General features: G+C 52.2%; 11 protein-coding genes across 11 annotated transcripts; 6 read left to right on the top strand and 5 right to left on the bottom strand.

The window, feature by feature from the left end:
• Positions 1–9: 9 nt before the first annotated feature.
• On the top strand, positions 10–1,920 carry KL911_003959 (uncharacterized protein; the record flags this gene model as incomplete). The annotated part of the gene is made up of 1 exon (XM_043199196.1): positions 10–1,920. One exon carries the CDS (start codon positions 10–12, stop codon positions 1,918–1,920), a length of 1,911 nt encoding a protein of 636 aa, XP_043053228.1.
• Positions 1,921–2,009: 89 nt separating this feature from the next.
• On the top strand, positions 2,010–2,969 carry KL911_003958 (uncharacterized protein; the record flags this gene model as incomplete). The annotated part of the gene is made up of 1 exon (XM_043199195.1): positions 2,010–2,969. One exon carries the CDS (start codon positions 2,010–2,012, stop codon positions 2,967–2,969), a length of 960 nt encoding a protein of 319 aa, XP_043053227.1.
• Positions 2,970–2,973: 4 nt separating this feature from the next.
• Positions 2,974–3,843, bottom strand: KL911_003957 (uncharacterized protein; the record flags this gene model as incomplete). The annotated part of the gene is made up of 1 exon (XM_043199194.1): positions 2,974–3,843. One exon carries the CDS (start codon positions 3,841–3,843, stop codon positions 2,974–2,976), a length of 870 nt encoding a protein of 289 aa, XP_043053226.1.
• A 135-nt stretch (positions 3,844–3,978) lies between these two features.
• On the bottom strand, positions 3,979–5,145 carry KL911_003956 (uncharacterized protein; the record flags this gene model as incomplete). Its single annotated transcript, XM_043199193.1, has 1 exon — positions 3,979–5,145. One exon carries the CDS (start codon positions 5,143–5,145, stop codon positions 3,979–3,981), a length of 1,167 nt encoding a protein of 388 aa, XP_043053225.1.
• A 58-nt stretch (positions 5,146–5,203) lies between these two features.
• Positions 5,204–7,250, top strand: KL911_003955 (uncharacterized protein; the record flags this gene model as incomplete). The annotated part of the gene is made up of 2 exons (XM_043199192.1): positions 5,204–5,435; positions 5,701–7,250. 2 exons carry the CDS (start codon positions 5,204–5,206, stop codon positions 7,248–7,250), a joined length of 1,782 nt encoding a protein of 593 aa, XP_043053224.1.
• A 171-nt stretch (positions 7,251–7,421) lies between these two features.
• KL911_003954 (uncharacterized protein) lies at positions 7,422–8,312 on the bottom strand (the record flags this gene model as incomplete). The annotated part of the gene is made up of 1 exon (XM_043199191.1): positions 7,422–8,312. The coding sequence occupies one exon, from the start codon at positions 8,310–8,312 to the stop codon at positions 7,422–7,424; it is 891 nt and encodes a 296-aa protein (XP_043053223.1).
• A 534-nt stretch (positions 8,313–8,846) lies between these two features.
• Positions 8,847–10,043, top strand: KL911_003953 (uncharacterized protein; the record flags this gene model as incomplete). The annotated part of the gene is made up of 1 exon (XM_043199190.1): positions 8,847–10,043. One exon carries the CDS (start codon positions 8,847–8,849, stop codon positions 10,041–10,043), a length of 1,197 nt encoding a protein of 398 aa, XP_043053222.1.
• A 135-nt stretch (positions 10,044–10,178) lies between these two features.
• KL911_003952 (uncharacterized protein) lies at positions 10,179–11,126 on the top strand (the record flags this gene model as incomplete). The annotated part of the gene is made up of 1 exon (XM_043199189.1): positions 10,179–11,126. One exon carries the CDS (start codon positions 10,179–10,181, stop codon positions 11,124–11,126), a length of 948 nt encoding a protein of 315 aa, XP_043053221.1.
• Positions 11,127–11,133: 7 nt separating this feature from the next.
• On the bottom strand, positions 11,134–11,751 carry KL911_003951 (uncharacterized protein; the record flags this gene model as incomplete). Its single annotated transcript, XM_043199188.1, has 1 exon — positions 11,134–11,751. The coding sequence occupies one exon, from the start codon at positions 11,749–11,751 to the stop codon at positions 11,134–11,136; it is 618 nt and encodes a 205-aa protein (XP_043053220.1).
• A 96-nt stretch (positions 11,752–11,847) lies between these two features.
• On the top strand, positions 11,848–12,972 carry KL911_003950 (uncharacterized protein; the record flags this gene model as incomplete). The annotated part of the gene is made up of 1 exon (XM_043199187.1): positions 11,848–12,972. The coding sequence occupies one exon, from the start codon at positions 11,848–11,850 to the stop codon at positions 12,970–12,972; it is 1,125 nt and encodes a 374-aa protein (XP_043053219.1).
• Positions 12,973–13,005: 33 nt separating this feature from the next.
• KL911_003949 (uncharacterized protein) lies at positions 13,006–14,706 on the bottom strand (the record flags this gene model as incomplete). Its single annotated transcript, XM_043199185.1, has 1 exon — positions 13,006–14,706. One exon carries the CDS (start codon positions 14,704–14,706, stop codon positions 13,006–13,008), a length of 1,701 nt encoding a protein of 566 aa, XP_043053218.1.
• Between the last annotated feature and the right edge of the window lie 52 nt (positions 14,707–14,758).

Genomic DNA, 14,758 nt, shown 5'->3' with positions numbered 1-14,758 from the left:
TTTGTTTTCATGTTTGAGGGCTCTTCGGGCGGACAGCCGCCCCCTCAACAGCAGATGACGCCCCAGATGATTATCCAGAACCTCATGCGGATGGACCCGCAGCAGCGGAACGCGGTGATCATGAAGAACCCGCAATTGCAGATGTTTCTCCAGCACTACGAACAGCAAAGAAAGGCCGCACTCAGCCAGTCGATGAATCCGCAGATGCAGGCAAAAATCATCCAGCAGCAGCAACAGCAGCAGATCCAGCAGCAGAGACAGCAGATGCCCGGCCAGGCTCCCGGCCAGATGCCGCCCCAGATACCCACGCCCGTGCCCGCACCGCAGATGGCCCAGAAAAAGCCAGGCATGCAGGCGCAGAAACGCACGGTTCGCAAACGGAGCTCTGCGAGGGACCCGCTCGACCCATCTGGAACGCCTGTGGGCTCGCCCGTCATACCGCCGGGACCGCATGTTCTTCAGAACATGGGATATCCGCCAGGTGCGCAATCTGGAGCAGTGCCCCCTCCAGGCGCACAGGGTCCGCCGCAGCCGGTTGTTCCCCTCTCGGAGAGAATAGAAGATGCTCGCAAATGGTCGAGGACGCTCGAAAAAGAGGAAAAAGAGGTCCCTACGTCGATCAAGGTGTACGAACAGATAGTCGAGCGGGATACGGACTACGACCGTCGCTCGGTGGCCGAAACCAGGAAACCCTTCAACGCAGAGCAACTGCAGGCAATGGCCAGAGATCTCAAGTTTTACCAGACCATCAGAGACTCCCGGCTCAAGGCGATAGCGTTGACGGAGGCCGGCAAAAACGCAGACAGTATTTGGGGCGACGGGTACTCTGGCTACGGAAACGGGTTCAGCGCAGGCAAGACCCGGCTAGTGTTTCCTAGAAACCGCAAGAAACATTCGCGCGTGCACGACGACTACATACCCACCGAGGAGTACGAGAAACAAGCCAATAAGCCTGAGGAGCTTGTTCCGATCCGTCTGGAGTTTGACGTCGACAGAGACTCGTTCAAGCTGAACGACACTTTTCTGTGGAACTTGAACGAGGGGACCGTTTCTGTGGAGCGGTTTGCACAGATTGCGATGGAAGACTACAAGTTTCCCCAGGGACAGGCGTCGAACGTGGAGAAAATAGTGAGCAGCATCAAGGAGCAAATCAATGAGTACCATCCGATGGTGTACGGCGAGTTCAAAGGTTCTGACTTACGGCTGCCGATCTCTGTGGATATAACCATCGGCAACAACCAGCTCGTGGACAAGTTCGACTGGGACCTGGCGAACCCAGATAACGACCCAGAGGAGTTTGCGAGGGTCATGTGCGAGGAGATGGCTCTGCCGAACGAGTTCATGACGGCCATCTCGCACGCGATTCGCGAACAGTGCCAGATCTACGTCAAGTCGCTATTTTCTGTCGGGTACAAGTTCGACGGGTCGCCGATCACGAGCGACGAGTTCAAGGACCTCAACCGGTCGCAGATCGACAAGGACTCGGTTGTGAGAGCGCGCCACCATTTGCAGGAGTACACGCCGTCGTTGCAGGAGGTCACGTTCGACGCGCTGGAGAAAATCACCAAGGAGAGAGAACGAGAGTCGCGCAGAAAGAAGCGTGGCCAGACTCGTGTTGGCCGTCGCGGAGGCATCGTGCTGCCCGACCTTCACGATCTGCCCAAGACGTTCCGCACGCCGGTGCCCTCTACGGTTCTTCCGTCCGGGGTCAACCTGGGGCCTCCCGTGGACAGCTACATCGACTTCCCGCTGCAGGTGGAAATTCCCCAGGAACAGCTACGGGCTCTTGAGGAATACCGGGCACAGGAGCGGGTGCAGGCTGCGCCGGTCGACCGCGTGGGTCCCGTGGTGGGCAGCAACGGCGTCGCGTACCAGATCGACCTGCAGCGTGCGATTGTGCGGATCAAGCTCAGAAAATAAATAATCAGTTTTACGGTAATAACTTCTGCGGGCTGTTCGGAGGCGCAGAGTACAGAAATATTTTATCTTTTTTACTTGTCTCCTAATAAATGGCGAACAATATAGAGCTAGACACCATAAACGTGGCAGATAGTGCTCTGCAAGCTGAACCGCGCGACTCACTGCTGGACTCCTTCAGCCCCCAGGACCCTGTGGAGGGCGACACGCGGCTCCAGCAGCCCCAGACGTCCGCACAGGAGATTACGAGCAACATTGAAAATAGAATAACCAGCACGGAGTCCAGCACCGGCAGCTCCACGCTGACATACGTCCGCAACCAGTTGCGCTACATGCTGACGAATGCTCCTCTCTTGCGGTTCGTTGTCCCCGAAAATAGATACAATGCGCTGCGGACGACCGCCCCCATGGTGGGCCGCGGCCAGGACGGCGTGTTCAGCAACATGTCTGCCAAGCCGAGCGTTCCCACGGGTACGGAGCCTTCGTACCAACTGCCTTCGTACGAAGAGGCGTCGCAGGACCCTACGCCGCCCTACTGGGAGGCCTCGATCATGGCCGGGTACGAGGACGAGATCTTTGTTGATGGACTGCCCGTGGGCAACATCATCAATTTCCTGTGGAACATGACGGTGAGCATCTCGTTCCAGTTCGTCGGGTTTGTGATCACCTACTTACTGCACACGTCGCACGCTGCCAAGAACGGCTCGCAGGCCGGCTTGGGAATCACGCTGATCAGTTTCGGTTACTCGTCGATTCCCGTTTCTTACGGGAGCCAGTCATCGCACGAGCGGGAGAAATTCGAGCCGTCGTCTCCGAATTCGATCGACACTGACTCTTCCAACGCCGTCGACGGCCACATAGACAAGTTCACCTCCACACTGCCGATGCTCGAGACGTCCGACCTGCCGGACACCACGTACGCTGATTTGACGCCGATTTTCTCATACGCGCTGATTTCGTTTGGCATCTTCCTTATATTCAAAGCTATATTCGGCTACCTGAGGGCCAAGAAGGCGGAGAAGCTCATTCTCGAGCCCCAGCAGCCTGTCTAATCAGTTACCTGAGCACCACGAGCATTTTCTCATAGATGGTGAAGACAATTCCTCCGCTCAAAATCAGCCGTCCCAAACGGGGAGTGGCTCCTTTCCAGAACGTCATCAGTCCTTCCTGTTTGAAGATCTTCACAAAGCAGTCCACCGTGCCCGTGTACAGCTTGTCTGCCCCAAGACCCTGCATGCGTGTCTTGACCGTGTCGATCGGCATCGTGGTGTACACGGTAACGACACCGGCAAAGGCCCCGAGCAGGAACGTAAGCTGGCTGCTCAGAGGCTCGTTTGGCTTTGTTCCGCTGGCCTGCTGCAGGAACGACTTGATGCTGTTGTACGCTCCCAGCCTGACGGCAGAGTTTGATCCTTGTCTCAGAGCCACCGGCACCAGTCCCTGGTAGAGTCCCCTGAGACCGAGGTCTTTCAGAAGTTTGAAGGTTCCAAACCCGTGCTGGTATTTGGGCGTCGCGCTCCGTTTGTCGTCGATCATTGCCGTCTTGATAGCCTCGGCGGGTGTCACCGCAACCACACTCTCCAAGAGACCGGCTCCTAGTCCAGCAAGCACGCCTCGAGGACCGCTGAGCTTGCCGTCCTGGTCTGCGAGCTGTTTCTTGATCGCGTCGAACCCGAGAAACCGCACCGATGCCTTTGCTGTGTTTCCGATCACAAAGGCCGGACACCCAACGTACAGTGCACTGGGCCCCTGTGTTTTGGCAACGGTGTAGATAAGCACGAGTGGATTACGTGACATCTTGGCGCTCTTGTCCACTAGCTGGAGCCTGGTCTTTGCGAACTCAAACGGATACGTGACCACGCCCTCGACGGCTCCGGCGACTCCCCCCGCGATAAAAGATTTGAATGGGTCAGGCTTTTCGGACATAGGGATAATGAATAAAGCAATATTCGATATCGAAGATTTCAATTTTTCAGATTTTCCACTTTTTTTTTAACCCTATTTACTTCTGTCTATGTATTCATTAATTATCTAAACTCTGGATCCGTCCTTATTTTATCTTCACTCCACATCATCCTCGAACATCGCGTCGTCGACGTCCTCGTCGTCCTCGTCGTCCTCGGCCTCCTGGTTAGCACGCAATTGCGCGTAGTACGCCTCCAAAGCGTCCAGCTCCTCGGCCGTATCGGCAGTTCCCGGCCCGTTGGCGTCTGAGCCCGCCGTGTCTGAGACGCTGTAGCCAGCACGGCTGCCCGAGTCGGTCTCTGAGTCCTCCCTTTTGACTTGCTTCTCGAATCCCGTCTCCGTAGCCTCCTTTTTGACGCTTGGAACGTCCTGTTCCATGCCGTTCAATAGCGACTTTCCAACCGTGCTCTCCATGTGCCAGGACGGCAGCGCGTTCTGTTTGAGCGTCTCGCTCTTCTGCTCCTTCGACTCGCGCTCCTGTCTCATTTCCTCGTCGTCTGCTGTGATCGACACGTGCACCGTGGCCTGCGACTTCTGTGCTGCGTTCTGCAGCGATTGCGACATGCCGCCCGGCTTGCTGTTGCGCGGCACCTTCGAGCTCACCGTGTACGACGCGACCGAGCTCGACGAGACGGGGATCGCCTTGACCAGCGACGACTCGAAGTTGTTGTCCTCGATCTTCATGTTGTCGATCTTCTTGAGCGACTCGATGATCGGCTCGATCTGCGACATGAGCTTTTCCAGCTTCTCCTGGCCTTTTTGCGCCTCCATGCCGGAGTCGTCCTCGATCAGCTTGTCTCCGCAGACAGAGCACTCGAACGACGCCTTATCCTCGCTCAGCAGCGATGCCGCGTCCAGAAGCGAGTATTTAGTCCGGCACGACGGACACACGTAGCCCTGCGGGTCGCTGAGCTGGTCCACCTCGTCCTTCACCATTTTCACCAAAGAGTGGATTTTCCATTTGATGGCGTCGATGGCCTCGACCCAGCGCACGAAAAAATACGTCACCGTCATCATCCGGTACTGCGGCGAGTCCTCCTTCTGTGTGTACGCCACAATCAGCCGGTCTTCCAGCAGCCGATTGCAGTACGACCGAAACACCTTCCGGTGCATGCAGGTGAGCTTCAGCATGTCTTCCTCGTACACCACCGAGTGGAAAAGAAGGACCTCCATGATGAGGGCGCACGGCACCGCGTAGAACGCCCTGGTGACGAGCCGCAGAAGGTGCTTCACCTCCTTTTCGGACTCTTTGGAAAGCGACATGGAGACTTAAAGAAAAAAAAAATGATTTCGTCGATCGACCCATCGACGTGGCACGAAGATGCCACCAACCCCGTCATTGCCCAAACGGCTACCCTCAGCGAAGCCAGACAAAGATCCTCAAAGGGTACAAGCGCAAAGACAACGCAGAGGTGATGTCACTAGTTCCTCACGTCGACCGCACGCTAGGAGCCTGGCGGCCAAGCCGCCAGGGGACACCTCCCCGATGATGCCGCATGGCCCTGGCCGCTGGCACGGTCTCCACCACCTTTCCTCTGTGACTAATCGTTGGCGTCGCCTGTGGCGCAGATTTGTCGGTTTCAAACAGCTTATCACGTCAAGCTTATCAGTCGTGCCCCAGCCTTTCCCGTTTGGGATTTGCCACCCAGAAAAATAAAACACTCACTGCCTACCTGAGCAAGTTACTAAGTTTCTTTATCTCCTTCTCTTCTCTGGTCGTTTGATAGGACACTGAAGAGTTTATCCCCCACCTATTCTTATTATTCAACTGCACCATGAAACACGCAGTTGCCGTCTCCTTGCTCGCCGCCATGGCAGTCCAGGGTCTTGTTATCCCTCACTTTGATAACATCCCTCAGCAGTTCACCCTTGTCAAGCAGACAAAGGAGGCCGCAAAGACCGAGTCGCCCGTCGTCAACCTGCTGGACGAGAGCAACGCCAGCCCGCTGATCACCACGCCTGTTGCTGTGGAGAACATCATTCCAAACTCCTACATCGTCGTGTTCAAATCTGGTGTCTCCTCAGAGTCTATTGATTTTCACATGAGCTGGCTGCAAGACGTGCACTCCCAGACCATCAACCAGCTGGGACTGAGTCCAGAGGAGGCCTCTGCTCAGGGCTTCAAGTCGGACATCCTCGACCTGACCCACGTCTTCAAGATTAGCGACTTCTTCTCTGGCTATATCGGTGTTTTCCCAGAGGCCGTCGTGAACCTCATCAGAAGACACCCTGATGTTGCATTCGTCGAGATGGACTCCATGGTGTTCGCCAACGAGGCTGAGACTCAGACCGGTGCTCCATGGGGGTTGTCTAGAATCTCGCACAGAGAGGCCCTCAGCCTTGGAAATTTCAATCAATACCTATACGATGACGTCGCTGGTGACGGCGTCACAGCATATGTCATTGATACCGGTATCAATGTCAACCACAAGGACTTCGGCGGAAGAGCTAAGTGGGGAAAGACAATCCCAACCGGCGATGACGACATCGACGGTAACGGTCACGGTACCCACTGCGCTGGTACTATTGGCTCTGAGCACTACGGTGTCTCGAAAAACGCTAACCTGGTTGCCGTCAAGGTTTTGAGATCCAACGGTTCAGGTTCGATGTCTGACGTCGTCAAGGGCGTTGAGTTTGCTGCCAACGCCCACATTGCGGAGGCCAAGCAGAAGAAGCCAGGCTTCAAGGGGTCCACTGCCAACATGTCCCTGGGTGGTGGCAAGTCTCCTGCCCTGGATATGGCCGTCAATGCTGCAGTCAAGGCCGGCTTGCACTTTGCCGTTGCCGCAGGTAATGACAACGCCGACGCCTGCAACTACTCGCCAGCCGCTGCAGAGAACGCCGTCACCGTGGGTGCCTCGACCTTGTCCGACTCGAGAGCCTACTTCTCGAACTACGGTAAGTGTGTGGACATCTTTGCTCCAGGTCTCAACATCTTGTCCACTTATATTGGTTCCGATACCGCAACTGCTACTCTTTCCGGTACTTCCATGGCTTCGCCACACGTTTGTGGTTTGCTTGCTTACTACCTTGGTTTGCAGCCAGAGAGCGACTCTCAGTTCGCTTCGTCGTCAGTTTCTCCAGCTCAACTGAAGAAGAACATCATCAAGTTTGGTACCAAGAATGCTCTTTCTGACATTCCAGACGATGGAACTCCAAACGTCCTGATTTACAACGGCGCGGGCAAGAATTTGACGGAGTTCTGGGACGTAGATTACGAGTACGAATCCGAGAGCTCATTGAAGAAGGACCTGAACCGGGCTTTAGAAGTTGCTTCTTCCGTGGAAATCGACTTTGACGGTCTGAAGGAGAAGTTTGACGAGATCCTCAACGAGGTTCAAAGTGAAGTGAAGTCTCTGTTGAACTAGCCGGACTAGCTGAATTGAATGAGCGAGTTCTTTGTTTTTGGGTTTTGTTTTTGTTTTTATTCACGAAATGATTACTTTCATTGGGTTTCACTTGCTTCGATAAATTCATGCATCGGCAACACCTTTGTTTCGATCTATGTTTAAGTAAAATGCATACATACATACTAAAATTTACCATGCTAATATTTGGGTCACTTTCCAAAACGGTTGCAGCAGCGCAGCTACTGCCTGGTAGATCCTGTAGATTATCCGTATCATCCAAAGATAAGTGAATATTTCCAGTATAAGCACCGCTTCTGGAGGAAGAATCGGTACTGAGTACAATATCCCAAATAGCTGGAATACCACGCCAATAACGGGCACAAATTGCAGCGAACTCTGTATCGAATCGTGTATGCGGTAAATAGTGGAGTGAAGTTCGGGTCTCTTTGTTTGTTGCGGCCATTCGCGGTCTGCATCTGCCCGTTTTCGTCGGTTCTCAAGTCCCTTCTTCCTGTCAGAGTATCTGACTCCGTTATTGTACCACATGTAGTCCTTTAAATTTTGGTCAAAGGTATTTCCAGTAAACTTGGAATCAAAATGGCTCTTGCACTTAGGATGGTCCAGTTTTATTCTGGAGCTGGCTTTTTGCGGCCAGTCCGAATGGTCGTTGTTTGATCGCTCGAAAAACGTTTCTCTGAAAATGTGTTCTTCGTCGCCATTGGCCCGCCTGATTTTGCGCATTTCTCGCTCCATCTGTCGTCTCGAGTCCCACAGTGATACGGTGTCGGGCTCTTCCACTTTCGGTGGCTCTGCGACCATGCTTTTCTGTCGTTCTCTCCATTGGTTGTTTCGGCGTTCAAACCGGCTCACCATTGGCATAGACTTGATATTTGTGCCTGAGATAGTGAGATCAAGGTTTTTGCTGCGTCGCTTTCGGCTCATCATCGATTTGAACCAGTTGCTCTTTTTGCTGGTAAAGAGCTGCTCCCCTATAGAGTCCGCTTCTGCAGCGCTTCTGTCGTGCCGAGAGGCGTTAAAGTGGTAGTATTGGCCGAGCGAATCACTCTTCTGTATCGTCATCGGAGAATGCAAATTAATCGGACAAAACACAAACAGGTGCTGTGCAGTCGGTGATATATCACTATTGTCACTATAAGTAAATATGTTTTCTCCTCGTTACCCTGCCACCACTCTTCTCGTGTCGCGAAGAAAAACAAATAAACACACTGCTCAGAATTCGGGTTGCAGCGGTGCAAGGATGGAAGCTACGACACTGCTCGGGTGCCGTGTCTTTCCGTCTAGAACGGTGGCCCTAGACAGTGGAGAGTGTGTTTAATGACCGGACAGAAACTATGAGCACATCCAAGCCCGTTTCAGAAAGTCGACCGGAAAATCCCAGGTGTTCGACAAGGCTTGTGCGTTTCTCCTCTAAATTTAAATTGTAAATAAATGCAATATAATTTAATATTTACTTCCTTCGAGAGCCGAGACATATTTCACGCTTGCCCCGCCCCCCTGTACAATAGCCATTAGGAGCAGGAAGCCAGTCCCCAACAGAAACTGAGAGCTTGCCTTCTTGCATTGAGAGTTTCTATTCCCTCACACAACCATTATATGAACTCAGCCAAAGACACGCCTACCGGCCTTCCCAACTCCTCTCAGATAGCCATTTTGAATAATACCGAGCACGACCGCGCCATGACTCAGATAAACGAGCCAACCACACCCTCAATGAAGAAGAGCGCGACTTTCGACGCGGCGCCCTTTCCCCAGACTCCCGAGCGTACACCGCATCAGTTGATGCCTGAAGGCACTCCGTTGTTGTCACCCACGCACATGAATTCCGGAGCCACTCCATCAAAACGGCGAGGCACCGACTTCTACAGCTTATTGAAGTCGCCGGATGTCAATCGAAACGATGTCGACTTGAAGCGACGCTCGGTGGAGCTTAACAAAATAGTCAACAAATCCCCCGAGAAATTGAATAACTATGTATTCCACGACAGTCTGCTCAAGTCTCCGAAGCGTCAGCCCGGAAGCTCGCCGTTCCGTGTCCACAAGAAGAACGACAATGAAATCAAAGAGATATCGGAAAACCTGAAAACAAGGCTCAACTATGCCAATGTGAAAATTCAGCATGGATGGTCAGCTAAATCAATCTCGGAGTTGGAGAAAAACCTCGAGGAGGAGAAGCTGCGAAAGATGCTCACCCCTCAGGACCGGAAACAACAGGATAACTTTTGGAAGATGAAGACCGACCAGCTTCCTACGTACAACCAGCCATCGATGAACGCCGAGCTCAGAACCACCATCCCTACCAGCCCTACTAGCCATGCTACTCCTGCGCGCCGCAAAGCATCGAAGCTGAAGCTGGACGAATTGGCTAGCAGACAAGGATCTGCCGAGTCTGCTTTGTACAAAGCTCTTTCGCCCGAACGACCAAAGCTGACCATCGACTCGCGGTCGATGCTGCCTCCTGCCAGCCACCAGCGCTCTGCTTCCGATAGCAAGCTGGAACAGGAGGCCATCATGTCTCTGATATCGCTTTCTTCGCCCGTCAAATACTCTGGTTCGCAATCTCCTTCGCCTCCTCGGCCCGCTGGGCTGCAGAAGCCGCCGACCTTGTCATTTGACAGAAGACGCAACGCAGGAAACGCGGACACTGATGAGGAAACGGAGCTCGAAGACGAGGACCACGGGAAAAATAATATCTTCAAAGCTCCCCAACAGAACGGACTCAAAGGGCTTGGACTCACGTCAAAGTCTGCGGCAGATGACGACGACCGCACAGCGAGCGACTACTCGGACTGAACGCGGCGCCGGACACTTATACATAACTTTTTCAACACTGTATATGAACACGTCGATCGACGGAAAGTCAATCTCGAGTCGAAATACCGATATTATTTATTATATTTTGTTTTATTCCATTTAATCTCTTGTCTCATGAAAGACACCGTCAAGCCTTTTCTAACCCATCACGAGGACCTGGTGCTGGACGTTAAGTACGACTACTACGGGCGGCAGTTGGCCACGTGCTCTGCGGACCAGCATCTGAAGGTGTTCGATCTGGACGCCGAGAGTTCGTCCTGGATACTAAACGACTCGTGGAAAGCGCACGATTCCACCATAGTCAGGGTCGATTTTGCGAATCCCGAGTTTGGCCATCTGCTGCTGTCGATTTCTTACGATCGCACGCTGAAGATCTGGGAAGAGCGATTTGAGGAGCCTGCAGGATCAGGAAGAAGATGGAGGCGTCTTTGTACCATTGCAGACTCGCATGGACCGTTATACGACGCCTGTTTTATGCCTTCGCATCTGGGACTCGGCGTCGGGACCATTGGTTCGGACGGCAAGCTCCGCATCTACTGTTCGTTGGATCCCGCAAATCTCAAGAGCTGGACCCTGGTGCACGAGATAAACGTGCTCAACTCGTCTGTAGCTTCGCATTTGCAGAGCGACTTTTCGCTGTCTTGGTGTCCCTCGCGTTTTTCAGGAGAAAGGCTGGTTGTGAGTGCATTAGATCAAGCCTACATTTATTACAAGGACGAAGCAGACAACAAGTTCCACCAGGGTGTCGTGCTTCCCGAACACAACGGGCTGATCCGGTCAGTTTCGTGGGCGCCCTCAATGGGCCGCTCATACCACCTGATTGCCACAGCGTGCAAAGATGGGTTTATGCGGATATTCAAGCTTGTTGAAAATCGTGACAACGAGTTTGAGATAGAGTTGCTAGCATCGTTCAATGACCATAGGGGCGAAGTTTGGAAAGTGAGCTGGAACCTCACAGGAACGATTCTAAGCAGCTGCGGTGACGACGGCCAAATCAGACTGTACAAGTCCAATTATGCCAACAACTTCCAGTGCATGAGTGTCATCAGTGCTCAGTCGTAATAAGCCACTAGAAACATTTCTCGGTGATATACTTGAGCAGCTGTTTGAACCGTTCGTCGCTAAGCTGATCCTTCATTCGATCCAACTCCTCCAAATGCGAGATAGACTGCTCCATTGCCTGGAAGTTCTGTGCGCTTTCGTCGTGCATCTGTTTCACCTGGCTCATCAGAGCATTATTTTCCTGTCGCAACAGCTCCAATTTGTCGCTCAGTTTGCTGATCGACTGCTGTTTGACGTCTAAAAGCTTTGTCTGAACAATGTCCTCGGCACTGAGCCTGTGGATCAGAAACGGTGGGTCGTTGCGCAGCTGCCGTTGTCGCGACTCGAACATAATCTCGTCGAGCTCATTGAGTTTCTGTTCCAGGTCCTTCTCCAGATATATGCCTTGGAACTCGTCCAGGGCTTTGCTGGTCCACATTTCGGTGATCTGATGGTGGAAATCCGTCAAGGTCTCGCGATCGACCCCGGGATAACATTCAACGAGCTTCTCAATGTCGAACTTGCTGACGGTTTCCTGAAGCGAAAACTCCGCGGCCTTGCGCAGACCATCAAACCGCACATATTTGAGATTCTCAGCGGGCTCTTTGGCCGTTTTTCTGGACTTTCGAGTTCCTCTGGTACTCATTCAAAATAAATATTGTATATTATTTGTTTACAACAAACACAACACAGCCTTTGAGAAAAAAAAATTCAGATAAATTATAGATTTTTCAAATAAATCATGAAGCTTCTGGTCTCTGCGGAGGAGTCAGGTGCTCTTAAGGAGGTCGTTTGCGTCAAAGGAACAGACACTTCCAAGCAACATGCGCCGCAGCCGACATCCATAAAAACGTACTGCCAGGAAACAAGGAATACCAAGATCCAGCACTTTATTCTATACGAGAATTACGTGGTTGCAGCTAGACAAGGGGGAAGCATATGTATATACAACGCAGAGGATGAATACGCGGAAGTGAAAAAATTAGACAATCTTTCTGCCTCCGCAGATGACGCTTTTGTGTCTCTTTTTGAACTTGGCGACAAAATATATGCTTGTACGGAAGCCGGCAACCTCAGTATCATTGAGCCCGAAAAGTGGAAATATAGTGTGGTCAAGCTCAAGGGGCCGATCAGCACTTTTTGTGGAGATGTATCAAGACCAGGAATATTTGCATATGGAGGAAAGGAAACCGACCTCACTGTCATTAAGCTGGATACCATGGAGGTTGTGTTTAAAGGCAAGAATGTTCCAAATAACAATCTAGACTTGCGCGAGCCAATCTGGATCTCGAAAGTAGCGTTTGCTACAGATGCGCAAGACGAACCGGACGTCTACAAACTAGTTACAGTCACAAGGTATGGTCACGTGAGATATTACGATTCGACCAAGGGCCGTAGGCCTGTTCTCAATTACAAGCTTTCCGACAAGCCGCTGATCACCATGGCAAAGCTCAACGACTCGGAGATCGTGTGCTCCGACACGCACGTTACGACCGCAAAATTTAATTTCAAGAATGGCAGCATGCTCGGGAAGTTCCAGGGTGCCGTGGGATCGATCAAGGCAGTCCATGTTCTGAACAACGTCCTCGCCACCGGCGGACTCGACAGATATGTCCGGTGCTTTGAACTCGGCTCCAGAAACACCATTGCCAAGGTCTATATGGGCACTCAAATTAGCGACGTTTGCTTGGTGGAAGCAGACGAGGAGCAGCCAGAAGAGAAACTCCAGGAAGCAAAGCCTAAGGCCAAGGAGCAGGAAGGCCTTGAACAAAAGAGCGAAGACGACGAGTCGAGCGACGAAGAGGAAATGTGGCAAAAGTTGCAGACCTCTCTAGCTGAAAAGAGAAAGAGACGGAAACTCAAATAATCGCATCTTTAATAAATTTCATATATTAATATGCTAATTAAACTGTCTGGCCATTTTGCGGTCATGGCCGAGTTTTCGGTTGCTGCGATTGCCCCGGGTGGACTTTCTGGGCTTTGAGCCGTTTTCCCCTTTCTCCTGGTGCTTCTCCTGCTGGAACTTTGTGCGACTCAGAGACCCGTTCAACGAGCCACCGACGTCGAGCAATTTCTCTTCCAGCAGCTTGAACCGCCGCGGATTGCGCTCAAGCATGCGCGCCCAGCCTTCCAGCTGCTCGTCAGTCCATTTGAGCTCGCTCTTCAGCTGGTTTCTGTAGTTCGTGTATCTAGAGCTGCGGTCAAAGGCCTCCGGGTTGGACTTGTAGATTTGCAGAAGCTTGAGGTTCAGCGACTCCATGGACTGGTCTTTTTCGCGATTTGCTTCCTTACTCTCCGCAAACTCCTCGTCCGACTCGTAATCCTCGTCTTTGGCCAGAGTGTCTGCTCCCCTGGTGAGATCCTGGTCGTTGTACGTATCATCGGGCTCGTCCTCGGCAGACTCATACAGCATGCGCAGCGCGTTCTCAAGCGTTTTCTTTTTCAACTCTCGGTGAGTCCGGCTATCCGCCTTCAGCGAGAAGTCTTTCTTTCCAAACTGGACGCGGGGTTTCTTCTTTTCCGTGTACTCCTCGATCTCTTCTCCCTCCAGCACCTTGTTCATCGCCTCCTCCACGGTTTTGTACTTCTTCAGAAGCGTTTTGCACTGGGCCTCGGTGAGCTGCGGAAACACGTCGAGCAGACTCTGTATTTTGTGCTGGTCGAATGCGCTCTTGTTTTCAAAAAGCTTGGTTCTCAGGTCCGGGTTCATGTCCTGGAACTTGCTCGAGAGAATTACGCGCGCCGTCAGAGGATAGCTTTTGATCAAGTGCGCTCTGGCAACTACGCCCAGGTCTCTCACGAGATTTATTATCTTGGCAGATGGCAAACTGACAAACGAGACGAGCGCAATCTCAAAACATTGCTGAGCATGCAACGAGTCGCCTCTGTTGTACAGCGTTTCCAGAATACCAATCCAGTGAGAGTTGACAAACCGCTCGCTGAAACTGTCCTGTTGTCCACGCCCCACCACGACGCGCTGCTTGCTGTTTCCTCTGCTTTTGACTTTCTGCCCAAGAAGCATGCTCAAGGTCTCTAGATCTATCCGGTTGAATTTGGCATCGCTGATACGCAGCCTCAAATAGTCCTGGAGAGACTGGACGAGCGAGACGTCGTCGGATTTAGACGTGATCTTTGACTTCACTCTCCCTTCCACCAGGTCTCGCACTATTCCCACGCTGATCAGCGACTGGTTCAAATTCATATTCTCGTACGCAAGACGTAAATATACCTTGCAGAAATCCCAAACCGACTCGCCCGCGAGCTTCAGGTTGACCAAGTTGTAGATCTTGATGAACTGGAAAACGACGACCTTGAGCCGTTTCTGGTTTTTGAGTATTTCCGGGTTAATTGCCCCGAGAGAGAATATCTTGGTGCTCTCCTCGCTTGTTTCGGAGAGGTACACCTTCATGAATGCGGTCAACTGTTGCTGGCTCTTCAAACTGAGCTTGACGTCCCTCTTGGTCGAGACCACGATCAGTTTCTGAAACAGGTCGATATAACTCTCCAGCAAGTGCTGCCAGATAACAGGGTCCTTGTCAATCAGACTGGACCGCAGCTTGAACGGCGGATACACCACGATAGGGATATCCAGCTGGTCCATTTAATATATCCTATCAATTTTTTCACGCCGATAGTCGCTTTTTATCGACTCA

This window comes from Ogataea haglerorum, assembly GCF_019207285.1.
Source record: "Ogataea haglerorum isolate 81-453-3 chromosome Unknown 81-453-3_NODE_11_length_416158_cov_97.210077, whole genome shotgun sequence".
Taxonomy (NCBI): Eukaryota; Fungi; Ascomycota; class Pichiomycetes; order Pichiales; family Pichiaceae; genus Ogataea; species Ogataea haglerorum.
The sequence above is the reverse complement of the archived record's forward strand: the minus strand, read 5'-3'. Positions and strand labels throughout refer to the sequence as shown.